Source organism: Dermacentor andersoni, chromosome 1 (assembly GCF_023375885.2).
Source record: "Dermacentor andersoni chromosome 1, qqDerAnde1_hic_scaffold, whole genome shotgun sequence".
NCBI lineage: Eukaryota > Metazoa > Arthropoda > Arachnida > Ixodida > Ixodidae > Dermacentor > Dermacentor andersoni.
Window position 1 is genome coordinate 31,845,060 of NC_092814.1, and position 27,667 is coordinate 31,872,726.

The window sequence follows — 27,667 nt, forward strand, 5'->3', positions numbered from 1 at the left end:
CATTCATGCCAGCAAGAACAGCTGCATGGAACATCACTTTTATTTCATTAAAGTCTTGCAGATTTCTAGAATGCAAAGAAATCTGAGTTTATATTGCCTTTTGTTTCCTCAGACATGTAGCGTTCTTATAGCTATTCACATTCTTGTTTCAGGTTGGCACCATGTTCCTTACTGATGAGGGAGCACCCATGAAAGACTCCGGAAGGTTTGTTAATTGTCTTTCTGTGCTGTCACACATTTTTGCCTACATGCTTAAAAACATGTACATGCACAAGAGCAAACACACACCATATAAGCTTGTGTGTGAGCTGCCCTATTTCTTCTTAAATTTGAGACTGTACCTTCTAGGTATATAATCCATACACAAATAACACATTAATATGTTAACAAATGGGTGATGCGTGTTTGCCTGAATCGCAGACATGCTTGCTGCAGTATGTGATGACCTGAAAACCTTTAGTTTAACCGATTCTTGCCTCAGCTGTTGTTCCAGTCACTGAGGTTCAAGTTGTGCTTCCTTTCATTCTGGTTCACTGCAAGGAAGCACACTGCCGAAAGCTAAAATCATCTGCAGATGTGGACCCAGGCTGTGTGGGCCCTTGTTGGCGAGGAGAGGAAAAAAAATGAGCCGCTAACCATGTGAACAAATAAAAGAGAGAAAATAATCTTTGTCCTTGCACTGTTAGTGTGATGGAAGAAGGCGGGTCATTCAAGATGTTACGAAAATGAGACAGCATTTGACGAGAATTTGACAGTGAGACAACACATTACCTATTACTTCTATGTGAGTGACTGAATCATAAAAGAAGACTTCACAGTTGTATGCAAATCTGAGCTACAGACAGTGAAGCTGCTTGAGGGACTTCTCACACTCGTTGGAAGTCCTAAGTGTCTTGTTTGCCACTGCTCAAAATCCACCCAAGACTTTGCAAATGCTTCACTATATATCTGAGCTTAGTACTTGTACTCTACTCTCTGCTATATTGGACACATGTTCCTATATGCTGCGCTGGCTCTACTAATGCTGATATCCGGCTACATGTTCTCATTGATGCTGTGGTCATGTGGCTGCTCTGGGGCTCCAGTGCAAGCTGCATTGGTGGCTGTTCTATGGATGACATATTAGACTGACCACACTGCCACATACAGCTTCCGTGTAAAATAGAAGCTGTATAGGGCTGTATAGTCCTAATATGTATTAATAATCTACCATTACATGTGTCTAATAATTTTTGCTTGTTTGCAAATGATAGCGTTATTTATCGCAATGTACAGAATATATCTGATCAAATAACTTTACAGGGTGATTCCTCTAACATATTAAAATGGTGTAACACTTGGTTAATGGCTCTTAATGCCAAAAAATGTGAAATAATGTCATTTTCTCGAAGCCTTAACCCTCTCGTGTTTCCTTACGAAAAGGATAGCACACCCCTGGAATTAGTGCAATGGTGTAAATGCTTAGGTGTCACTGTGTGTAATGATTTGCACTGGCGTACTCATGTCACAAACGTTATGTTAGCTTCTAACAAAACCTCAGGTTTTCTACAGCGTAATTTTTGCCACGCTTCACAGCACGTAAAATTAATCGCATATCAACCACTTGTTTGACCAGAATTGAAATATGCATAAGCTGTCTGGCATCCACATCAAGCATACTTCATCGATGCACTGGAATTGGTTCAGAATCGCGCGGCTAGGTTCATCATTCTTGGTATTCATATGACAAGCGTTACATCACTAAAATCGCAATGCGGTCTATCACCCCTTGGCTATCATTGCCACAATGCTAGCCTGTCGCTCTAGCACAAGTTTTCAGTGCTTTTACTCAACCAGCTTACATTGCACCCGTAGCAAGTCTTGTGTCCATGTGTGCGAACCACTACTTTCTCACCATTCTTTTTTCGAACTGCCACAGACTCGAACGGCCTTCCCAAAGAAATCGTTGCCATCACCTGCTCATCTTTATTTTTGCAACGTCTGACATAATACCTCGAACTTTAGAGTGGATAACAATAGCTTACTGCATTGTATAAGTAACACTTTCTTGTATTTTTGTATTGCTTAAAGGTGCCCTGAAATACTTTTTTATAGAAGTCAAGAAGAGTGTTTGAAGTGATAATAGACTATTCTAGAAATACTTTGCAGGGAAAAGTGATTCACTGCGTTCAGCAGAAGCGGAGTTATTGGCGATCAAAGATCGCCTTTGATCCCTGTTGCAGTGCTCCCTCTCCATGTTCATTGCCTTGCACTGTAAAGGCTATGGTGGAGTGGGTAGTGCCCACAACGCTCCGTCTACTGAACGTCACTGTGGTTGGCAGGTCAAATTTGATTTTGGTTAACGTAGATGCCACTACATCCAATTTTGGTACCTACGACGCACCAAACTCAGAGGCTATCCCTCAACTTACGGTTGAGTTCAGTGTATCTCATCCCTTTCTGTGCTACAGTGTACCAGATAGCTACGCATGGCTGTGTTTTCTTGCACCGAGTGGAAAGTACTACATTTTCTTTCGTACTTATCACTATGGCAATCACACAATTTCCGAGGGTGAACAAAACATTGTCTTTATGTTTGCTAGTGAAAGTATGTCGGCTGTGCCCACATCGGGTAAGCGCTGGATGCTGCACTGTGGATTCGCATTGAAAGGATTCCCAATATAACGAGCTTTGACTATGAGGGCTACCCACCTTTAAGGTGTGCAACGTAGGAGGCAGACAACCTGCTCCAGTGTGTTGTTGGTGCTCGGGCCAGCTTGCCATGCACCTGAAGCTATGTCAGCCACAGAGACCACTCGGAGCATTCGGTCGTTTTCAGCAAGCTGTAGTGAGCGCAGTGAGCTAGGGTGCCTCAATGCACACCTCCTCTCCAGTGGGTGAGACGGTTATCGAGGAACCCTAAGCGAGTGGGCTAGTCGCGACACCCCATGGTGGCCGCGGTATCTATGCTGCACAGCAGATGCAGCTACATGCAACTGTGGTAACTGTAGTGCGTATAGCCAGTATAGCACATTTGCTATGTGCATGACAGGCCTGGAGTGCATGCTCGAGCTCATGTGCTCCAGTACAGCCATGCTATGTGGTGTGGACTGGCTCCGTCCTGCCCCAACTTGACCGACATATAGTAACCACATTAAAATAGGCATTTTGAAGCGCTATCAATAGCTGACTACGAAACGATGTCTGCCAAGGCGTTTAGCTAGGATATGCATGCGCTGGCAAGCTTACGTGTGGGCTGACCTTCAAGGGTCCTTGAACCGGTTTGGGCAAATTTTGTAGATGCGTAGGGTACAGCTACAGTAAATCACTCGCACCATAATCTGGTGAAGCATCTCATCTTAGAGGGCCTTTCACCAGGTCTGGCCATCTTGAGCTGACAAGTGCAGAGCATACATCACGTGATAATGATCGTGTCTCCAAAGTATTACATCGATACATGCTGCGGAAAGATCTGAAATTTCAAACCGAACGCTGTTTTCCCTTCTCCTCGCGGCCACCGCGCTCCAAGCCCAAGGATGACGCGCACGTGCTAGTGCGCCTACTTACACATGTTTGCACTGTGCGTCGGTCATGATGACGCGTGACTTCGAGAATTATTCAAGGCAACACCTTCATCTGCTTGTTCCCACGTCATGCAGTCACACGCGCAGACACTGAAACTAGGTCATCTTCTACCGTGTTCCAGAGCGGGATCATGCTCTGTGATCCATTTGTGTCTGCCTCAGTATTCGTGTAGCACTTATATTGCTATCAGGTGTCCTCATACACAATGCGGAAAATTGTGCGCTGCGTGAAACGAAACAATCGCAACAGCTGCGCGTGACGCCGTCAGCGGGATTGTGCCACGCTGCGAAAAAGCGAGGAGAAAAAAAAATGAAGGCGGGGCCCGTGACGTATGCGTCATGCGATCCTCGAGGTTCGCTATGGGAGGAGGCAGGGAAGGAATTTCGCTTGCGGAGGCTAGACGGGGTGAGTGGAGAGTGTGTCAAATTCTTCCGCAAATTTTTGCGGAAGAATGCTCCCTAGAGGACCTGTAACAACTTACCAGCGTATAACCAAAATTTGCTATGGGGCCTGGTGAGGGGCCCTTTAAGAGTGCTATGGACGATTACAAGTTACTCTCCTCCATAGCCATGCATTTTCTCCTCAGCTCGTTTGCCTAGTGATTGGGGCTAAGCTCCGCCTTCACTGGCTCTGCGTCATGATGGGACGTCGTGTTATCTACTTCCGGTTGTCTTGAGCCAGCGTGCAAAGCCTCTCTATTCTCTCTGCCAGCCACCTGGCAGCCGATCCCAAGCGAGAGCTATTGAAGCATCGTGCATTATGAGCATTCTGTCGCAGCGCTGAGGTGGTGGTGGTGGTAAACATTCATTACTTGAGCCTTTTTACATCATTAGTTGTGAGGGGGCTCGGGCGCGTGTAGGGTGTCCAGGAGTTTGTGGCCCTCGGTGACCCTCAGAGCCCAGTCCACCAGCCGTATTTGGTCGGCTAGGTTGGAGCTAGACACTGCGGTCCCCCATCCCTTGACGTCAGTGAGTTGCCACTTGGAGGGTGGCTGGAGCTCAGGGCATAAAAACATTATGTGATGGAAGTTGGCTCTAGGCGCGCCGCAGAGTGCACATTGAGTGTGTCCAGTACTCCAGTAACCACAGGCGAGCTGGGTGTTTAGACGGATGGGTGGAGCCATAAACTAAAGCACCTCCATACTACTATCGCTACTATTTTAAACATTTAGAAAAACAACGTGTTAACGATTACGTTCCTACCAAAAATTTACACCAGAAGCAAAGTAGTATACACTTCGTTACTGCTATATTAGTTCTTTGTTTGGTTGAGCTCTGTGCCACCAGCTTGCTGCACCATGCAGACTGTTCATGTTTGTGCCTCCGCTCATCCCTTGAAAGCCCAGGCCCAGTCCGCTTGGGCTGACATGCCAGACATGCCAAACACTGTTGTGGTAGTAGTCCTCCGGCTTAATGTAACGGCTGTAAGCACGCAAATTCTGGCACCAATCGGATACCGACAGTCCGATGTGCTGCAGCCACTTCGCTCGTCTGCTGCCTTGAGAGGGACACAATGTTGCAGGTTGACATTTTGCCAGTCTCAACGTTTGCAGCCCACAACGTAACAAGGGCAAACCATGGTGCTCTCGAAAAGGAAGATCGAGACGAACACTGACCACGGAGCTCTCGTCAACACGGAGCACGTTGTAACACAAGCAGATGACACTTGCCATGTGCTGGAAGTCTTCAGCGTAGTGATAAATTGTCCTTGTGCATTCTCTTTCTGTTACATTCTTTTTTATGGAAACAAATGAACTAACATTCCAACTATTACGAACAACATTTGTTCGTCATAAAGTTGGAAAAATGATTGATGATGAGCCCTGGGCAGCCAGTCGGATAGTTTGCCCTACTGGCGTCATATGGTCATTTCACGTCAACTGCTCAGGGGCGATTGAAAACTCGGTATCTGAGTGGCGTGGTGTGGTCGAAAGCGATGTACATATTTAAAACCGTGTAATAAATTACAGACATTACGTGGCACACTTAGATGCATCAATTAATGATCAGAAAGACCTACCCTAATGACTCAGTACGTTTGTACAGAATCGTGAAAATCGTTTTGGGTCCCTCTAAGTTTCGCGTGGTTTGAGGCTAGTTGAGTGTTCAAAACTAATCGAAATCTGCGAGACCCGATGGCTATGACATTGCTTTGTTTGAAAGAGAGTCGTGCTCTGCCTGTGAGCTCCTTGTACCGCACAGGGTTGCAAAATTTGGCTAAGATGTTCACAACACCATATGCTATCTGCAGATTGTGTTTTTTTCCCCAAGCCTGAGGAGTGGTTCATGATCCTTTTAAGATGGTTCATTGTTATTGTTATGTTTTTTTCCTATCAAACGTAACAGTGTATAATAATGACCTACTGCATTGACTAAAAGATAAGCAGGGTAATATCAGCAATCTCGAAGATATAGTAAAAGCAGCGGAAGAATTCTATACTGACCTGTACAGTACCCAGAGGAGTCAGGATACCTCAATTAGAAACAGTAATGAACAGGATACAGAAATTCCTCCTATAACTAGCGATGAGGTCAGAAGGGCCTTGCAAGACATGAAACGAGGAAGAGTGGCAGGAGAAGATGGCATAACAGTGAATTTAATGAAAGATGGAGGAGACATAAGGCTTGGGAAATTGGCGGCTATTTATACAAAGTGTATCGACTGCAAGGGCCCCAGAAAACTGGAAGAATGCAAACATCATACTAATCTACAAAAAGGGAGATATTAAAGAATTGAAAAAGTATAGGCCCATTAGCTTACTCCCAGTATTATATAAAATATTTACCAAAATAATCTCCAATAGAATAAGGGCAACACTGGACTTCAGTCAACCAAGGGAACAGGCTTCCTTCAGGAAGGAATACTCTACAATGCAATGTATCTATGTCATCAATCAGGCTATCGTGAAATCCGCAGAGTGCAATCAGCCTCCCTATATGGCTTTCATAGCTTACGAAAAGGCATTTGATTCAGTCAAGATACCAGCAGTCGCAGAGGTATTACGTAATCAAGGAGTACAGGACGCTTACGTAAATATCTTGGAAAGTATCTACAGAGATTTCACAGCTACGTTAATTCTCCACCAGAAAAGTAGGAAGATACCTATAAAGAAAGGGGTCAGACAAAGAGACACAATCTCTCCAATGCTATTCACTGCTTGCTTGGAAGAAGTATTCTAGCTATTAAACTGGGAAGGCTTAGAATTAAAGATTGACGGCGAATATCTCGGCAGCATTCGGTTTGCCGATGACATTGTTCTATTCGGCACCAATGCAGACGAGTTACAACAAATGATTGAAGACCTTAACAGAGAGAGTGTAAGAGTGGGATTGAAGATTAATATGCAGAAGACAAAGATATTGATAAATAGCCGGGCAAAGGAACAAGAGTTCAGGATCACCAGTCGGCCTCTAGAGTCTGTGAAGGAGTACGTTTACCTAGGTCACTTAATCACAGGGAACCCTGATCATGAGAAGGAAATTCACAGAAGAATAAAAATGGGTTGGATCGCATACGGCAGTCATTGCCAGCTCCAGACTGGAAGCTTACCATTATTATTGAAAAGTAAGGTGTACAATCAGTGCATATTATCGGTGCTGACATATGGGGCAGGAACTTAGAGACTGACAAAAAAGCTTGAGAACAAGTTAATGACCGCGCAAAGAGCGATGGAACGAAGAATGTTAGGCGTAACGTTAAAAAGACTGGAAGAAAGCGGTTTGGATCCGAGAGCAAACGGTGATAGCCGATATGCTAATTGACATTATCAGAAAAAAATGGAGCTGGACAGGTGATGTAATGCGTAGGTTAGCTTACTGGTGGACCATTACGGTTACAGGGTGGGTGCCAAGAGAAGGGAAACGCAGTCGAGGACGGCAGAAAACTAGGTGGGACGATGAAATTAGGAAATTCGCGTGCGCTAGTTGGAGTCGGTTGGCGCAGGACAGGGGTAATTGGAGATCGCAGTTAAGGCCTTCATCCTGCAGGGGACATAAAACAGGCTGATGATGATGATGATGATGATGATGATGTATTGTATAAGCAACACTTGTATTTGTGCATTACTTAACGTGGTTCAGTGTTATGTTTATGTAAATGATTATTTAACTACCCCTTATGTAATGCCCTTTCTCGGAGGTCTTTAAAGTAATAAAAATTGAGGAGCTATTCCACTCTGTGAAGGTGGATGACCAGCGAAGCTGTAGCATATCACACAGGGTTAGACAAGGGTAAATGTATTTATTTTCATCATTTGGTAATGGCAGTCACGGCAGCTTTGCGATTACTGGGATATATACTGATTGGTTTGGTTACAACCTTACACAGAATCTTGGTCAAAGTTAAATCTTTACACAACTATTGTTGAGTAGTTGAGTGACTTGGATTAGTGTCCAGGAAAAACACAGGGAAGGTGGGAGATGGAAATTCAAGACGATGAGCAAAATGAGAACAAGGTAAAAGCGGGAGCCAACACTTCTACCTGTGGACTTGTCTTTTTCAAGGTCTTGAAAAAGACAATTCCGCTTGTCAAAACGTTGGCTCTCGCTTTTACCTTGTTCTCATTTTGCTTATCATCCCGCCGTGGTTGCTCAGTGGCTATGGTGTTGGGCTGCTGAGCACGAGGTCACGGGATCAAATCCCGGCCGCGGCGGCCGCATTCCGATGGGGGCGAAATGCGAAAACACCTGTGTACTTAGATTTAGGTGCACGTTAAAGAACCCCAGGTGGTCGAAATTTCCGGAGCCCTCCACTACGGCGTGCCTCATAACCAGAAAGTGGTTTTGGCACGTAAAACCCCATAATTTAATTTTGCTTATCATATTGATTTGTGTGACACTTCAAACTAAACTTTTCTAGAACAAACTGAGTGAACCATTTCTTGTCTGGTTTTGAAATTTCACATTAAAGTCTCCAATGATGATCACCGGGGTAGTGTTATCACGGATCACCCATGCAAAGTGCGTGGTCATGAACTTCTCAATATCACACTTGGGTGTGCCTGGAGATATATGCGCAATGGATATCACAATTCTGTCTTTCGTTTATATGGCACAGACATCCATCCCCACAGTCACGGTCATTGTCCTCTTGCAAGTCAAGAGGACAAATGTGCATACATGTTGTAGCCATTAACCTTACGGGGCTATGAGCCATTGATGATGACAGTGTTTTGCTGTTCTCTATGTTGTATGCGTGATTGGAAAGAATGTAAGCACTGTTCGCTTCACTATGATGAGTTCTTGCAGCCTCTGCCTTATGGGGCTATGAGCCATTGCATTTTTTCCTTGTTTACGGGGGTATGAGCCATTGATAATGATAGTTTTTGTTGACGCACACAAGAAATACTTGGAACCCTAGCCACTTTCAGCTTCGCTGTAAAATATAACAAACTGAACTGAACAATGTGGAAACTCGGCACACACTGCTACAAGCCTTTGTGAATGGTTAACAAGTTTTTCTGTTGCATGTTTGATGCATCTTACGTCTACTTCTTGTTTCGTTTCATGCTCATTTCGTGTCTAATGTTGTTACTGCATCTGATTTTCTTTCTTTTTCGCTATTCGACATTTTAATGTAAAACTGCAAAGGGCTGCCAGAGCAAATGTTTCTGAATTATTGTCAGTTGCGAAACTGGTCTGTTTGTGCCAGGCACGACTGTCACACATGTCACATTATGATGCAGCAGCACACAGCAGAGAGTGTTCATGCATGCGTACTCCCCGTCTTAAATGTCCATCTCACGGGAGACAATGTGAGGAGGTCATTTGATTGGCTGGAGCTAATCTTGGAGACCATGCCATGCGGGATCTCTTTTCATTGATGAGAATAAATGGAGAGGCTGGTTGGTGCATGACGCTTCAGGTTTGCAGCAAACAAGATTTTAAAGGAAGAAAAAAAAGAACAAAGAAAGGGTGACATAGAGCACTGTTGGCATATGAAAACCCAATAAAACCTAAGCATAGTTGGTCATGCTGTGGTTGACATGCTTTTGCTAAGTAGCTCTTTCTCTAGTTGAGAAACTGCTTAAGTCAGTTTAACTTCTTTAACTTATTTGGATATACCAAACTATTTTAGCTTTTACAACCTTGCTGTTTCTGATTTTTATACCAGTTGAAATTTGTTTGTTGGTGATGTAAAGTGTGTTGTTAATTTTGGTGTACTTCTTTATTTCATTCAGGAGCGATGATGCTGTTCTTCTTGCCCTGTATGAGGCTGTTCACTTAAACAGGAACTTCATAACGATCCTGACAAATGTGAGGCACTGTACTTCCTATTTTTTACTTGGGTAGACGTTGAAATACGGCATCTTTTTTTTTTTCTTTAGTTTAGGGTGGGACGGTACCTAAGAGAATGCAGTGCTTTTCATTAAGATACCTTGCAGTGCCTCCCCCCACCCCCCATTTCCACATTCCTTATGGCATGCTATCCACCCTGGGATATTTTGCAGACGTTCAACGAGCAATGAAAAGCTACCATGGAACAATTGCTTATCATAATTCTACATTTCAATGTGCTAGGCTGTTGTGCAATATGTATTTTATCCACAGGTTATTTGAAGTGGCCTGCAGCCATGGACCAGGCACTATTATATAAACTGGTGGAAAGAAACAATACTAACTGCTTTCTCATCTTGTACTAGGAAGATCCACAAGGTGTTGATTGTTGCATCACCATGGCTACTGATCGGGCTGCCGGCGTTATGGAGCGAAGCAACATAAACGCTTGAGTGCAGTGGGGTCGTGCGGGGGCCCGGGTCGTGCTCCAAACTCCTCAGTCTTACAATAAAGTTTTTATGATGATGATGATGCATCATCATAGTAGTGTAGGTTTCTTTTCAGAACTCTCCTTAGCATAAAGACACTTAAAGATTGTGCTTATCAAGGCGTTCTCAACTGTAGGCGTTCTCAACTCAGGATGCTAATACAGGTGGATAATTGACTAATAGTTCTAGCACTTTTGCATTCTGTCCTCACCTATTTAAAAGCAAAAGCGTTGCATTCTTTTGACTAATGCTGAATGATCGAAGCATAGCTGGTAGACAGTGAAATACCCTGTTTAACAAAAGGCAAAGTCAGTCATTAAAGGGTCTAAGTCAGCCATGAAACAGGGAACTAGCAACTATGCAGGGGTCACACTCGATTAGTGACGCCTGCTCTAAGCAGGCTAAGGGGGGCAATGGCCCCTCTGTCCTCCACTGTGCATGCACCCGCCGCGGTTGCTCAGTGGCTATGGTGTTGGGCTGCTGAGCACGAGGTCGCGGGATCGAATCCCAGCCACGGCGGCCGCATTTCGATGGGGGCGAAATGCGAAAACACCCGTGTACTTAGATTTAGGTGCACGTTAAAGAACCCCAGGTGGTCGAAATTTCCGGAGTCCTCCACTACGGCGTGCCCCATAATCAGAAAGTGGTTTTGGCACGTAAAACCCCATATATTATTATTATTATTCCACTGTGCATGCATCTATGGGGTCGAGAGGTGGGGTTGGCTTGGGCTTCTTTCTATGTTTTGCTTTCCAGTTATTATTGAACTCTTGTTTTGTTGGCTCAGTCTCAGACAGAGTCTTGTGCAACTGCATCTGCCCCAACCAGCGGTGCTGCATCTCCTACGGAACACTCGCCACATGGTGAGCCAGTTGCTAATGCATTCTAGTAACCCCTTCCCTTGTGGAGGGCACATGTTGCAGTTTATCATCGCCTGTTCAGTATTTGTTATGATAGCTGTACAGTCAAACCCAGTTATATTGAACCCAGTTACACCAGCTTATCCATTATATAGAAAAATTTCTGTACATTGTTAATATGTATATAATGTAAATTGCGCATACACCTTACAGATCAAACCTGCGCAGTGCCGAATGTGTCTACAAGTTGACTTTCCTGTGTGCATAGGCAGCTAGCATGCTTATCATTGAGGAAGTACAAATAAACAAACCTTTAATTTCACTGGTAGCGTGCATTGCGCGTGATGTACACGAATTTCTCGCATCATGGCCGTGCACCAAGCCATGCTGTGCCAACAGCTGGAAGAATATATTAAAATACTTACGAGTACATCAGCCATTGCTGCATTTGAGAGCCTGCCTGTGTTGGTCTATGGATGTGGGACTTATGACGTCGGGACATTCCGCTAATAGGTAATCAGCGTGCCTATCCTTACTTCGTGAGTTCCGTAAAAAAATAAGAAAAATGACCTTGCCAAATCGATATATTTTTCCTGGTCAACTTTCATAAAACTTTTATATTGAATTACATGCGATATCTAATTCGGGGGCACCTATTTACTAGTGCAATATAAGTGCGTTTGACTATTGCCATATTGGTTTATGCATTGTCATTATAGTCTAAAACCAGCTGTGGAAGAAACCCATGGAAAGAAGCATTTTTGATGCTTGAATGGAATATGTTAGCATATTGGGAAAGCTAGTACAAGCTTGAATATTGTTGTAATCATAGCAACAACCTTGAATAAGCTTGAATATTGTTATAATCATAGCAACAACCCTATCATGCCTACTGTAGAATGAAGACCTCTTTCAGCTTCCTCTTGCCAGCTTTATTGATTCCTTGCCGCTCCGTCATAATGTTAGGCATTTGAATTAGTGGTGAATTTCAGTGATGTAATTTACTGAATGCCCCCTTTACTTTCTTAAGTAGCACAAGATATTAAATTATGGGGCTTAAAATCCCGAAGATGTACTGTGGGCTCTGAGGAATGCCATAGTGAAGGGCTCAGGATTGATTTTTCACAATCTGGGAGTTCTTTAACATGCACCCAAATCATGGTATACATGAGCAATTTTAGACAGATAGAATAGATAGCCCATTTACTTGTTTGCAGTCTCTCTTGCAAGAACTGTTACATGTAATTGATTGCTTTTTTAAAGTGAACGTATTATATGCCCCGTTACACAAAAATCTGTCCGCATCGGCGTGACCAAAAGATGGTACCAAAATTGGCTGATGGCGCAAAGCGTAAAAACTTATAAAAGAATGCTCGGATGGATGCCAAATTTTTCAGGGAGGTTCCTGCAAACAAAGTAAATTAATTACTTTGCAAAGAAAATTCAGCACATTTTGGTCTGGGTGGGAATTGAACCCGGGCCTCCGGGGTGTGAGACGAGGATGCTTCCCTGATGCTACAGTAGCTCCATGGTTCTGGCTGACTAAAGGTGTGCCTAGTGCATGCAATGAGCGTGTTCATGACATTCCAAAGTCTACAAACGGTACGATGCTTTTGCATTCCCACATGTAAGCAGTCTTAGGTGTCTCTGCCGAATTCTTTTCGCTTTGTATACGTGCAGACCTAGTCCCTGTTGATGTCAATACCATGGATCAGCCGCCATCCAACCTGCTTGTCACATTCCTGGAGTTCTGTTCCATTGTAATGCAAAAAACAAAAGGTGGGTCCAGTTTGCAGGACCATTGCAAATGTACTGGTAACTGGTTCATAGAAGTATCACTTTAGCTGTGACATTTGTCATGAGGACAATACCCAGCTGCTGTGCCTATTTAATGACCTTTTCTGCATGGGCATGGTATATGCTTAGTAGCTGCTGGCTGCTCAGCAGCAATGCCGTCATAGTTCGTTCTTCAACTTGTAATCAGAGCCTTGCTTTGTTTTGTAGTTGTGGTACTTCTTACATTGCTCATTTGCTTTATTGCTACGACGGAGCTCCGAATAGTTTAGTATGTTGGCACATTAGTGAAGTTGATTAAAGGAATTGAACTTGGGACCAACTTCCTTTTGGGGCGGTGAACTCTACCATCTGAGTTAACCAGGAAGCTAGCAGATTTCAGGGCCAAAGTGATTCAATTGACTACTCAAAGCATGAGGCTGTATTGTTATAATGAGTTAATGAGGCCCTATTGCCTCCTCAGCAAGCTGCTTGCGACTCCATCTAATTCGAGCGCCAACAGCACCAAGTAAAAAAGCCGCCGTGAACCTGGATGTTGTAGCCATCTTTTTTTATTTGGACATTGTTGTGAGCACGAGTAATGAATTCTGAAGTTGCCAGTAGGAAGATGACTTTTCTGGTTTTCCAAGAAACTCCTCTTTTCCTTGAATGAAATGCTTTGTCTACACAACATTTGCCCAGCAGCAGAAGAATATTTACGAGGCGAACATTATCCCATCTCTCACAATACAGTATTCTTTTGTGTTATTTTTATTTTCTGCAGCATTATCTGGCAGAGTGATATTACGATTAGCGAGTATGAATTATAGCACCAACTGATTAAATACGGAAGGGTCTACACAGGACAGTTTTGTGTTGTCCTAAATTTGATATGCTTGTAATGTTGTGGTGCTCTACAGCACCAGAATGTCCTGTGCAAGAAACTTTCAAATGAGGTGTTTTTTGCACTTATGCAGTAGCGCTGCCAATATTTTGAATGTTTCTGTTATGAGACTGTAATTGTTTACGACTTTGTTCAGCTTGGCTTTCTTGTAATAAAGGAATGCAGTTTCTGGAAAATTTACTTACCATAGATACAAACCTCTATTGAAAGCTCTTGGAAGCCATCCATACAAGGACCCAAGCACTTGCCTCTTTTTGACTGTTATATAGTGTGGGATTGGAGTAGCATGTAATGACTTGATGTTTGTGCATGGTAAGTATGGAAAATGGCATCGTTGAGGGGCAAGGACTGTGTTTAAACAGATTTTTGGTTTTGCAATTATGAATGGGAAAATGCAGATGTAACATGAGTACACAGCTTATGAAATTTTGCATCTCACTTAACCATAGTGTGATGGCTGCTGCTATTATAGAATGCGTATGATTTTCTGGTTATTTGTTACCTGGCACACTCTTCAAGTATATGTTGTTAAATTTTTTTCCTTTCAGTTGAAGCCAATGCAAACACGACTAAGCTTGGGTTCATCATTCTTACCTGCATCACTGAAGTGAGTGCTTGCTTTTTTGCTAGTTATTTTGCTTATGCTACTGTTATTGTAAGTTATGCATGAATAGTACAGTCTGAAAAAAGTTATTCCTTCACTGCAGGTAAGGCTTGGCCTAAGGATAAGCAAAAGATGGTGTATTCTGAATCTTGCATCCTCTCATATTACTTATCTCTGTTGTGACATTTATGTGGTATGTGCTGCACTTGAGTAGTCGAAAGGACTGCCTAGATGAATCACTGTGCATTGTTTATTTGCTGGTCATTTGAAGTTCATCTTTGAGAAAGGCTTTCGCAGTATCCTGAAACTTTGCCATGCCTGCTTTGCCATGCTGTGCTACAACTGTCGAGACTTGGTATGTTCGTATGTTAAGGTGTTTTTTGTCTATCGGGATGCAAAATTTTACTAAAAACCGGTAAAATGGCGAGCATATTTTTTCGGAAATCATGTTACCCAGGAACGTATAAACCCCGTCCGTGCCTTGGATGAGCTGGGGTCGTCCACTTGTTTCTGGCAAAAACATCCAAGAAAGAGTTCAGCTCGTCAACAATATGTTGCATTTTCTAGCAATGCCATGGAAGTGCCTAGTTTTGTCTCATTGCTTAGTCATAGTTTTAATAGATAGAGACAGATCAAGCAGAAGCAAATGTATGCTTTCTGAGGAAGTAAAACATGTTGGCATTTGAGGTCTTTAAAAATAAATTGGCCATTCTTTGGTAAGAATTCTGGAGAGTAGTATGGCACGGAAGGGGTTAATTGTTAAAAAAAAAAAACATGCATAAACCCAATGGGCATATAAATTGGGAATGTATCAGCAATGTTCCACTCACTAATTTGCTTGATTGCTAAAAATACTGCATAGACTTGTGTACTGGTCACACTTGTGTGCAAACTGCACTCTCAACTTTGGGAGGTGAAATGAGCAATTTTCTCGTGAAGAAGGCAAGGAACCCAGCTTTGCAGTATCAATCCAAACTAGTACTTATATGTTGGTGCGATTTCTTGTACTTGGTAGTGCTGCCTTGCATTATAAAAGGCTGTATGTAGCTCCATTTTGTGAACAGAAATATGTTATACTTAGTGACAAACTGTTTCATAAGAAATAAGTTGGTGTGACATCATCTGTGGCATGACAACCAGTGGGCAAACAGGTGTATTTTATGTCTGCTCTCATGTGGGCCTGTCTGGTGAGTGAGCAGAGGCAGCTTTGCTGAACTCATAGCAGTTCCAGCTGACACCTACTCTTTGGACATTCAGATAATTCCAGTGAAGAATCAGAATTTGCTACTGTATGCATGCTGTATGCAGTCTTGTACATGTTACAAAAAAAAAGTAACCGATTACAATTACAATTACTTCTTTAATATATATAATTGATTACAGTTACCAATTACTGTCCCACAAAGGTAACTGAGGAATTACTCAAAAGTAATTGATTAATTTTACATTACTTTCCTCCAAACTTTTATAAAGTACAGATGCCATAAACAGGACGAGCTGGCCTGGCATAATTAGTACGTCCTCTGCAGCCCTTCTACATTACATATATTTACAAACAATTGCTTTTTAAAAATGTCATTGGTCATCTTATCTAGTTTTCGTTGTGAATACATCAGCAGCGATACTGACAATTGGCTCGATGGGCAGTCTCAGAGGCAGGGCTGTGTTGTAATGTGCGGATGTCTTGCACACAAGATTGTCAATACTGAGTATCTGGTTCCTCTTTGATGCACAGCACTTCATTGTTGCTGGGACTTGAAGAAGGACCTCTTGGTTGTGCTAATTAAAAGCTGCAGAAATCATCCTCGGTGATATCTTGGCATTAATATCCTAATGGCCTTCGCTATCAAGCCGCTATCGGGCCCACCAAATTCAGGTTTTCAAAATTGTGTCACCTGTTATGGCTTGTCTTACCAAAAAGTAACCAATTACATGTTATTGTTACTCAAAAGGTAATTGAATTACAGTAAGCTTTACAGAGTAAATAATGTAATTGTTTAATTACAAAACTACCAAGAGATATAATAAATTATGAGTAATTCATTACACGTAATTTGTCACGTACGAGTAATGATGTACTCTTCGCTGACTTACACTTGCACTCTAGCTTCACTCCTGCAAATTGCTTTAATGCCATTTGCAACTATTTACCTGCTTTCAATGTTACACAGAGATTGCCAAAAAAGATAGGTGGTGTCTCAATTCAGTTCATGCACCTCTGAGTGGCGCATGCTCATGCTTGCAAGTCTGCTGTCAGCACACTATCTTCCTCTATACATATGCAATATGATGCTATTATTTTCTCCATGGCAAAGTTTGTGGGGTTTCGGGCTCTCGCGGTGGTTGTGTGGAGCCGTTGCATTGCATTTCTGGGGGCTCCGTGTCCCTCTCCTCCTTGCCTGGACGGGGTGGCAGCTGGTCACAAAACGCTGTCACTTTGCTGTCATTCCGCCCACGGGAAGGTCAACGGGCTTCACCCATTGGCCGACATTTTGGCGGGATTCGGGCCCTGCCTGCGTGTGCTCCTGGTATGCGCACGCAGGACGGGGCCCGGAGAGACCACATCAGGGCATCTGAAGGTGCGTACGTGTTCCTCTCTGCCGACGGCGGCCCCCTTTGTCCGCGGCTGGCCGATAGTTACTTTGGCTCGGCGGGGCCCCGGCCTTGGCGGGCGCGCGCACTCTTCCATCGTCTCGATGACCTGAGACAGTGTCTTCCGATCGTGCCCCTGTCTGTTCGTCTATCATTTCTTTCTATTTCCATTTTCTCTGCTGTGGGGCGCATGATGGCAGGCGTTGACCGAAGAATAGGCAGCCTCTTACTGCTTGGTTCTTTGTTCTTTGTTCTCTCTGTCACGGTGTGCCGCTAGCGGTCACCTGCAACCATTTGGCTGTGTATTGTGTTGCAATTAGATTTAGATTTGGACGTGTTGATAAAACTGGTGTTTGTATCGAATCCCAGCTTAATAAATGGTATTTCTTCCTTCCCGAGTGCTTAGCCTAGGGTCTCCCTTGCTCCGCATGCGGTCTCACTTTCCCCTAGACGGGGCTAGTGAGGCGTGCACGTGCGCAGTGGCGCATTGGCACACGGAGCGGGCCAGAGCAGGTGTGGATGTGGCGCCCTGTATACATGGCGGCTCGGAGTGCTCAAACCCGCGGTGGTCATCCGGCGCACGATATCAGAGCGTGCGTGCTGTGAGCGTAGCGAGGAGACCACAGGTTCCACCAGGAGAGAAAATGCGAGAGTGGAAGCCCATGATATTTGAGTTGAAAGCATGTTATTAGGTTGCATTTTGGACAACTTGCATTCTTGTGCACAATTTTCGTTGTATTTGCTAATACTTTCCAAAAATGGCAGCTTTAAGAGAAGATAATATTCCCCAAAAGTTGTTGCTGGGTCCCTTTTACTGTAATCTGCATTTCTCATTATAATGGGTCATTCTTCTACTGAGAGGCGTAGCATATCTTCTGCTTTTATTGCGATAGCAATTATGAGGACATTCCAGGCACATTTGCACCGTCAGCGATGCCGTGAGGTTCCGTATATAGTCCAAGTGCGATAACATTGTGGCCACACACCGTATACTGTATGTGTGAGTGAAAATATGTGAACGTGAGCTGACAATGGCGGCTTGATCCTGTGCGTGCGAAGGAGGAATGGGCCGAGGAAGCGCGCTGTCTGACATTGCGCTCAAGGTACCAAGTGGGGAGCGGGTCTACTCTGGCGGCGTCTGCGTATGGTGCAGCTAGGCGGGCCCTATCTTGAAAGCGATCTGTGATGGGATTGAAGTGGTCCGAGTGGTGATAGCTAAGGGTGCATTTTGATTGCGTCCATTGAAGCGAGAGGCAGCCTGAAGGTCAATTCGCGTGCTACTGCCCTGTGCTTTCTCACGCCAGCATTTTGACAGTGAATGTCCACGGTCATCGAGTGAGATATGTGCATGTTTGCTTATGCATGCATGACACCGTGCTTGTTAATTTAGTTAGTAAGTGAATATTTACGAGTTTGTACGGCCGATAAAACTATTATCCTTACTTTGTATAGCTGTCTAATAATTTGCTATCGCAATCGATGCTTTACTTTTCAGACGAAACTGCAACTTTTGTTATCAAGCATGTTCTGTCCATTTCTTTTATTCTTTGATGTGTTTTTCTTTTAGGATCAGTATGCCAATTCCATGATGCATGATGTCAACATGGTCTTCAAGGTTCAGCTGCATAGAATGGTATGCCTAGATGTATTTTTTAAATTGTACCTCTGGTGAAACAGTTTGCAGCCGTACTGTTCGCTGAGCATGGATGAAAAAAAAAAAAAAAACTTGGGACCATACATATTTTGCTCGTGCTTATTTGCAAATAAATGTTGCACAGATCACTGCCTCATTCTTTAATGCTGTCATTATGAATGAATGGCACAAGTAATTATCTGTATGCCTTCAGATGTTGTTTTAAAACATGTTATCAAAATGTATCAATAGTGTTGTGAGAAACAACAAATGTAGGGAATTTTGTATTCGTTGTGGATTCACATCTGGAATTTACACATGGTGGATCTGTTCCACAAGGGCTAGAAACTATACTAACTACTGCCAAGCTTGTTTATATTTGGCCTGGGCATTTTGAATTATTGCATGTATTAAACAGTGCAAATACTTTATTGGAAACCACTTGCAAAAGTGTAGAAGTGTTGTAACCTTAACTTTACGTCATATTCCATATGCCAGCACATTAATTGAACTACTAGTGGTCTTGTGCCCCCTATAAAGTGTTCTATACCTTAGCACATATATGTGGTGGAACTGCCTTTAGCACCTTTTATCCCATGAAATTGCAGACTTGTTTCAGAGTTGCTCGGCCCTCTACGGATCAAGCTCTTAGGGATAGTGTGACAGCGACCAGTAAAAGATTGTCTTGAATCTCCAGAATTTCCTTCAAGTGCAGCCTTCATATGCTTGCTTATAAAGTTAAGGTTGCTAACTATATCAGAATTTTTGGGACTGTCCTACATTTTAAAAAAATTTAGGGAGTCCTGACACAACCTTGTTAGTACAAATATTTGTTCCGCATTCAGGCCTGGTGAGACTCGGAGCCGAATCTCCCCTCACAGGCGTAGGCATGCTACAAGCATATTGACCAATGTGTGGCTTGCAACTACCATACTTCATAGTGACTGTTCTTCTTGTCCATGTAGCCAACATTTCAGCAAGAAAGGTGTTCGCTATGGTGAAAACTTGTTGACAGATATCGAAATATGTGGAATATGTTATTGACAGATGTCGTGACAGATTTGATGATTACTAAGACTGATTGTGGAAGGCAGTTTTGCTGGCAGGAAACCACAAATATCGTCCCCTTGCGTCCTTCCATGCTGAATTTCTGCGAAGGCGTGTGTGCACAAAATAAGCTACTTTCATCCCTACTGTGTCTTACTTTTATATCGATATATTCATTGAGCAGTTGCCAGTTAGGAGGGGGGATGCCACATATTGCAGGTGCCCTGGGAACTTTTGTCAGCACACATCACCTTCATGTAAATGTATGCTGCATGCATAACAGTATTTTCTGTGCTATAATATTGATGTTCGCAATCACAGTAGGAGGCGTTTTGTTCAGCACTGCTGCACTTTGAGCTGTGACTGTGCTTGCAGACAGACTATGAGCAAAAACACTAGGGCAGCTGTCATGGGGTTTAAAACAATGTCTTGGAACATTGTAAAGTCTGTGAGGGGGTCTCCTCTAATTTGTGCCTTTGCTAACATAAACAAACACATGTATGCACTGATGCACCATACAATAGTTGCACTGCTGACAGCATTTAAAGAAATCTGAAAACATCAATGTAGTGTGAAATGTGGCTTGTGTCTTAGAGACACCAGCACAAACAGATAATTTCTATCTAAACTGCATCCTCTCTTGGTTGACAGCCCATGCGTCATCGTAAGGTGACACCTCTGCGAGATGTTCATTCTCGTCCCCTAGCCTGTGCACTCTTGGACCTCATGGTGGAGTTTATCTTCAGCCATATGAAAAAGAACCTGCTGATTGACCTCTACCAGTAGGTTTTTTTAAACTCCTCTTATGGGGTACACCTGCAGCATTGTGTGTGATTGTTATAACTAGTCGGGTAACTGCTGCCATTGTGTATTCCTCCAGTGTTGTACAATGGAGGTAGTAAATCAAAGATTTTGGAAAAGGGAAAACTTGTGTTCTGTATGTGTGTTCAATATTACTGTTAAAGGGCACTGCAGCACATCTTAAACATAGTACATAAGCACTCCCAGCTTGTAGAAAATGGTTTCGTGAGCTCCTGGTCCTAAAAGTTACTTTCCTGCATGCAACAGGGAACCTAATCGGATTTTAAATTGAGCGAGTTGGTACCGCTCCCTCTTTTTACACAACTTCTAAACATGGACAGGTGAAAGGACATGGGACAAGTGCTGAATGCAGTACTTGTCCTGTGTTCTTTTGCCTGTCCGTGTTAAGAAGTTGTGCTGTAAAAAGGTGCAATAGCGAGCCTACAGTATCACTCTAGATATTGCATGTAGTAATTAATTAAAGCAAAAAAAGAACAGTACTATGTGTGGTTGCCTTGTGCCTCTTTTGTGTCCTAGTCTTTTGCAATGTTTCCTAATTCAAGATGCTTAAAAACTAGCCAACACATTCACTTTATTGCATGTAGTACTTTCTTGTGGCGTTGCTGAATCCCTGCCAGGTGTAATCTGCTTCCATGATATCATGGGAGCAGTGAATTGGGAACAACATACTACACTGAATTAGGCAGTGGAAATGCAGACATTAAAAAACGTAAGTCAGTGTGCTTTTATTATACGCACACTCAAATAAGAGAGAAGCACAAGAACCTGCGTTTGGATGTGAATGTGTTCCCTCAAAAACTATGTGTCATTGTGAAAGCTGAAGCATGAGGCTTGCGGAAGTGGTCAAAAAAGTATTGCAAAGTTGGTCATTTGATAAGTTAGTGAAATCTAGTTGGTGACTTAACATAGCGGAGAAACTTACCAGGAAGAGGTCATCATTTATAAACGTGCCGTCAGTCATTTGTTTCGAAAAAAGAGTTTTCCTATCTGAAGGATTAACAGCAGATGACATGTTCTCATGGGTGGTATTGGTTTGTTTTCCTACTCTTTAGCCACATTTTATTGTGTTTTGGCTTATGTATAGATTGCGGTCACCGCAATAAATGTTAGTGCTGTGTCGTAGCTGTTGTTTCGTGTTTGCACTATTTCTTCACCACGTTAGAGGGGCACATATTCCATGCACAGTTTTGTCTGTGAGAGCTTTTTGCCAAAAGTCAGAGGGTTTTAGGATGTTTGTTTGGTATCACAAGTATTTGCACATGTGAATTCAAGGCAACATGAATGAAGTTACCATATCATCATATCTTGTTGAGAAGCAGGGTATGAATAACAACGGACTCGAATAATTGCAGACTAACTTACCAGCTTATGATTTGTATAAATACATTCGGTTTCTGTTAAAAATTATTGTTTTTATGCAGGCGGTGCTTAGGTATAATTCACCGGCTACTTTGCTACCAGAAGAAGTGTCGAGTGCGGCTTCAGTACAGCTGGAAGGAGTTGTGGACATGTAAGTTGCTTTGAGCTCTGACCGCACTATGGTGTGCTTTTCGCTCAAGTTTTAATAACAACAGCTGTCAGCCTTGCATTAAATAGGTTAGCTTTACAAGCGCTGTCACTTCCTTTGGAAGGAGGCATTTTGATTATGGTACTGTTGTTTCATAGTGGTGTTCGGTATGCCTGTAATTCTAGTAGATCTAGTACGGGCTTCTTCACTCTTATTTACACGTGTAAGTACACGTGTCATTATTAATTGTTAAATTTAAATAGTGTATAAGTAACATGTAAAATATTGAAATGGTGCTATTGGGAATACAATAGAACCTCGTTCATAAGTTTTGTGAAAAACTGCGAGAAAAAACATACTAACCGGGAAAACGTACGATCCGAAGTAACGAAAAAAATTTGACAGACTCGACTGTTGTTGACATATACGTAATACAAAGCGTCGCGCACAGATCGTTGCGGCACCAGACACCGACGCGTGTCAAGTTGGTGGTGCTTCAGCAGCCCGAGACGCGTTTTGTTGTTTTACTATTGTGTGGTGTTTTAAGAGAGCGACGGGAAACCGAAACGAAATCGAGCTGGCGGGTGACACAGGATGCCGCCGAAGCTAAACGTAATACCTTCGCGCTGCCTGCGGCAGGGAACGGCGGCGCGTTTGGATTATCGCCTAAATAAAAGCTTGCAGTGCGCTACCAATGGCACTACGCACCACGCGCTGTAAAACAGATAGCTGAAGATGCTTATCGCGATAGGTTTGGCGGCGATAGCTGTGAATGCGGCGTGTGACGACCCGGGCGGAGATTTGCTGGTACCGAAATACGAAACTGAGTGCACGCCGTTGTTTTCACGCGAGACGGAAGGCTATATACTGTTCTCGACCACGCGCGCCTCGCGTTTTTTCTTGTTCACATGGGATCTAGCGGCCGGAAAACCTGTACGATCGCAGTCTGCAGCAGGGAATAGCGGTGCGTTTCGGTTATCGCCTATTAAAAGCGTACGCTACCCTTCCGACGGCACCACGCTCTGAAACAGATAGACGAAGACTCTTATCGCAATAGGATTGGCGGCGGTAGCCGTGAATGCCGCGTGCGAGACCCTAGGGATTTGCTGGTACCGAAACCAGAAACTGAGCGCGCGCCGGCATTTTCATGTGGGATGGGCGGGCGGCGAGTATTGCGGTGAAGCTGCCGTGGCGGGCAGCTATATACTGTTTTTCATCGCGCGCGCCTCGCGCATTTTCTTGTTTACATGGGATCTAGCGGCCCGAAAATGTATCGTACGATCGCAGTTTAGCGACGTACTGAACGTTGGTGCCGAAAAGTTGTGTTTTCCGGGAACGTATGTACCGGTAAAAAATGGGCGTAACTCTATTGGGTCATTTTTTGTGCTCTCGATTGTGAACGTTGGCGCCGGGATAACACACGTTATGGGAATGCATCAACGGGGTTATACCATAATTGTAGATTGTTTGTACAAAGTTAGAAAAGTACACAATTTCTGACATATTTGTAGATTGAAAGTTTGTGTCGGTTGAATAGCATGTTACTGTAAACAAAAATATTGATTTTCTTTGAAATTCTCAAGATGGTTTCACCGGAGTTGGATTTTAATTGTTTCAGGGTGCTATACCACTTATTTTCTCTGTGAACAAAGATTGCTTACACCGAATATGAGTCACATAAAGCAGCGAAAGGATATTTTATTTCACTATTGAAATCCTCGAGTCTCAGCTGACCCAAACTGCCAGATTTGTAGATGCAAACATGGTGCAAGCATTAACCCGTTGAGGGTCAATGATGTAAATATACGACGGCGCGAACAAGTCCAAAAGTAGTTGATGCCGTATATTTACGGCGCCGTCTGTACGTTTAAAAAGCATGCCAATTTCCTAACCTTTTCTTTTCTATCATGTGCTTCCACTATGTGGGAATACAGGGAACTTTTTTCGCGCACCTCCCTCTCTCGGTTTTCGTTGCATGGTTTGTTTTAGAGCTGGTTTGCTCCCGTGCGTCTATATACTACCACTCATGCATTGGTACGCGCGCGCAGGCGGGCGGCGGGTTGGGTTTTGTTCCGCGGGTGGTTTCGGCTTTTTACGCTTGCAAAACTGATGGCTACCTCGTTACTAATCGCTCAAAGGGCTACCACTTGTTTCTCGCTCGTTTAGTGCTCACAAAGGTGCGCATAGGAAGGATGCCGCCGTGCATGCGTTTCGGTTGCTTCTTTTTTTTTTTGGACACTCGCGAGAACTTAATTGCCTCTGGTTAGCGATAAGATGACGAATAGCAGAAGCTTGTCACAGGCTTTGCTTTTTTGACGGGCACACAACCACACATTTTTCTTGAGTGCGCTCACCTACGCAGTTCGATTATGCTATGGATGTACATATTAGTGTAAGAGCAGGAACAGGTGAGTCTTGCGAAATATTCTCGTGTGCGCATTTTCAAAGCCTTGAACATGTGTATAATAATGCGTCAAATTTTTAATTCTTATAAGTTGATTTCCTTCTTTGTTGTTATTCATGAATGAAGAGTACATATATACCAACGCAAAACATTTTTTTCTCACTTTACGGTCACCTTAAAAAATGATGGTAAATTTTTTTCGAAATAAGTCCCTAAGAAGAATTGAAATCTGAAAAAAAAAAAGAAGAAATCGACCCTGGGCAGTCGCATATGGCGAAAAAAATCGACCCTCAAAGGGTTAACATCGTTTGAATGAAATAGCAAATCAAGTACTGTACAGCAGTGATGCCACCTCTAGCAGAGAGTACATCTCTCACAACAGAGGTTGCAGAAATTTCTGACTGAGTTACTAGTTGTCTTAAGCAGCAAGAATATGCCAAACTAGCATACCCTTTTCCCCATGCAGGCTCTATTGTTTCAGTACTACTATATATTTGGGCATAATGAAAATTTTGGACATATGAAAAGTAAGTTTACTAGCTTAAATTCAATTTCAATTCATTTCCACTTTGTACAAAAACTGAAGGGGGCAAGAGGAAAGTAGTGTCATAGCACTGTTTGGCAAGTCTCGCCACCCCTTTAGTCAGCAACGTACACACACAAATATAATTGATTGATTTTTCAGTAAATACTAGGGCTGTGCGAACGCCAAATAATAGATTTCGAATTGATTATTGAATCGAATCAAGAAAAAGAAAAAGAAAAACCGAATATGGAATTGAATATCGAATATCAAAAAAGCTTTCACAAAATTCAAAGCTTACAAATTTTGGGCAAGAAAACATACTTTGCCGCACATGCTCGGCAGTTTCCTAGCATTGCATAACAAATGTACCAAGCTATCTATAACATAGGTACATCAAAATCAAAATATACAGTAAGGTCTACTCTTATTAAAGGGAACACAAAATTAGTATGCTAGCACCGATTACAGCTCAGTTATAATATGTATGAGGGCGAATCAGAAAGTCTTTGCGCCTATTTTTTATTAGCCAAAATAAGGTGCATGCAGTACAAGTATACATATACTATTCTACGTACCTTACAATATTTTCCCACACATTCCCCACACCGGTTCAGACATTTATCCCATCGCAGCACTAAATTTGATATGCCCCTGTGGTAGAATTCGTCCGGCTCACTGTGGGGAGCCACCCTCGGACTGCTGTCTTGTCTTCATCGTTGCACGTGAATTGCTGTCCTGCCGGGAACTTCTTCAGCAAACTGGAAACATGGAAACCTCTAGGGGCGAGGTCTGGACTGTATGGCGGGTGGTCCAGACACTCCCGGTGAAATGACCAGAGCTTGTCAGCAGATCTGATTGCCACACTTTGCTGCTCGTACACCATAGACGTGTGAAGCACAACTGCCGTTAACAACTGACAGCAGTGTCGTGCCGCAGAGCTACCAGCAGACAAGGCTGGGCTGGTCCAAGAACGGTCCACCGCTGAGAATGGATATGTTGGCTTTGCATTTACAGCCGTAATGTGGCTAAATAAAAAAAAAATAGGGGCAAATACTTTGTGAGTTGCCCCCATATATGAAGGTCTAGAAAAGATTTTTTTGTCAATTGCTGTTGAATAGAATCAAGTGCTGTTTTTCCTTCTGAAACTAATAAGTTAGTAACATTCCTTTGTAGTGAATATCAATGAGGTTTTCAGTTTAATAGTGGGCCTCTGTCTTGCGGCAATTCTTTATTTATTGCATAGAAAGTTTTGCCACCTGTAATATATTTTGGATTCTGCAGGATCACGGTAAGTTCGTGCGAAGCTCCCCCTCCTCCTCCTCTTCATCCGACATCCGCGCAAATGCATGCAACCAGCCATGATCCCTTCATGCCCGTTGTGTAATACCATAGCTAATCTTGTGATGGGCTGTTGAAAGCTAAAAAAAAATAAAGAAAAAGAAAGAAAAGACCGGATGTGCGTCTATGAACAGGGTCGGGAACGATAGGCTGCCATACAAGTTTACATAGGTGCTGACTACGGGGGCGGCTTTTCACTTAAAATTTTATTGTGGCTAAAAGCTTACTGCATCATTATTGGTGCGGACATGCATCGCTTTTAATTCATACTTTCACTTTATTTCTATAAATAATAGGAGGACAAGCGCATTAGAAGCACCAGCGGCGGCTACCTCACTTCAACATTAAAAAAAAAAAATTTCACTGTGAACACCATGCACAAACACAACATATTTAAGTATGTACACAGTACAAAGTTTATTATATTTCTTAAAGAGAAGGAGGTAGCGAACTTACCATTATTTCTAATGGCATGGACAGCCTATGCTGAGAAAATGAATAAATAAAAAAAATTAAATTATGGGTTATGCCTCATAATCATACCGTGCCAAAACCATGATTTGATTATGAGGCACATCATATTGGGGGTTCCAGAATAATTTGGACCACCTGGGGTTCTTTAACGTTCACTTAAATCTAAGTACATTGGTGTTTTCGCATTTTGCCCCCATCGAAATGTGGCCGCCGTGGCTGGGATCCGATCTTGCGACTTCGTGCTTAGCAGCCCAACACCATAGCCACTAAGCAACCACGACAGGTGCCTAGAGAATGAATACTATTTTGCTGTATGTTCCACTTCTTTCAAATTGCTTTGCCTGCTTTCTTGAGCTTGAAAAAAAACCTGCAGATGTCGGTGATCCCTTCAGCAGAGTCCTTTATTAATAGCATGTGAAATGCACGTGAAGGATAAGTGTCTCAGGATTGCTCTCTTTACACTAGGCAACACTAACAACTCATGAAAAAAAGAAAACTCTTCTAATAATATACAACATTTATCAGGGATAGAATTAAACATCGCCACTTGCATGCAGTCGTAATAAACATATCTAATTCCCTCGGTAACTGACATGAGGCCAAGTAGGATTTACTCGAAATAAGAATCAATTGGGGTGCCTCGATGCCACGCTTCGTACAGGGTGGGGATATGTCTGGCTGCACCGCTATATTGTGTCGGAACATGTAAAGGCCCGCTGTGATGGACAGCGGGAATTTAGGTTTTGCACTTCTTAATTAATTACTTTACGGCACATATTGCAAGTATGCAGGGGCTTCTTTCGTGTTCCAAAAAACACCTACATAGCACGTACTGAGCAACATAAATCTGTATCGC

The 27,667-nt window shown here is 43.0% G+C and overlaps 1 protein-coding gene across 3 annotated transcripts in view; it reads left to right on the top strand.

Moving 5' to 3' along the window:
- The window catches only part of LOC126543828 (armadillo-like helical domain-containing protein 3), a 71,650-nt gene that overhangs the window by 20,735 nt on the left and 23,248 nt on the right, over positions 1-27,667 (top strand). For all 3 annotated transcript variants that reach the window (XM_055061295.1, XM_050190949.2, XM_055061296.1), the window contains exons 13-20: positions 153-205; positions 9,743-9,818; positions 11,115-11,190; positions 12,868-12,966; positions 14,413-14,471; positions 18,628-18,693; positions 20,392-20,522; positions 21,984-22,072. In XM_055061295.1, coding sequence (XP_054917270.1) covers positions 153-205; positions 9,743-9,818; positions 11,115-11,190; positions 12,868-12,966; positions 14,413-14,471; positions 18,628-18,693; positions 20,392-20,522; positions 21,984-22,072 — 649 coding nt within the window. The remainder of the gene's footprint in view (positions 1-152; positions 206-9,742; positions 9,819-11,114; positions 11,191-12,867; positions 12,967-14,412; positions 14,472-18,627; positions 18,694-20,391; positions 20,523-21,983; positions 22,073-27,667) is intronic.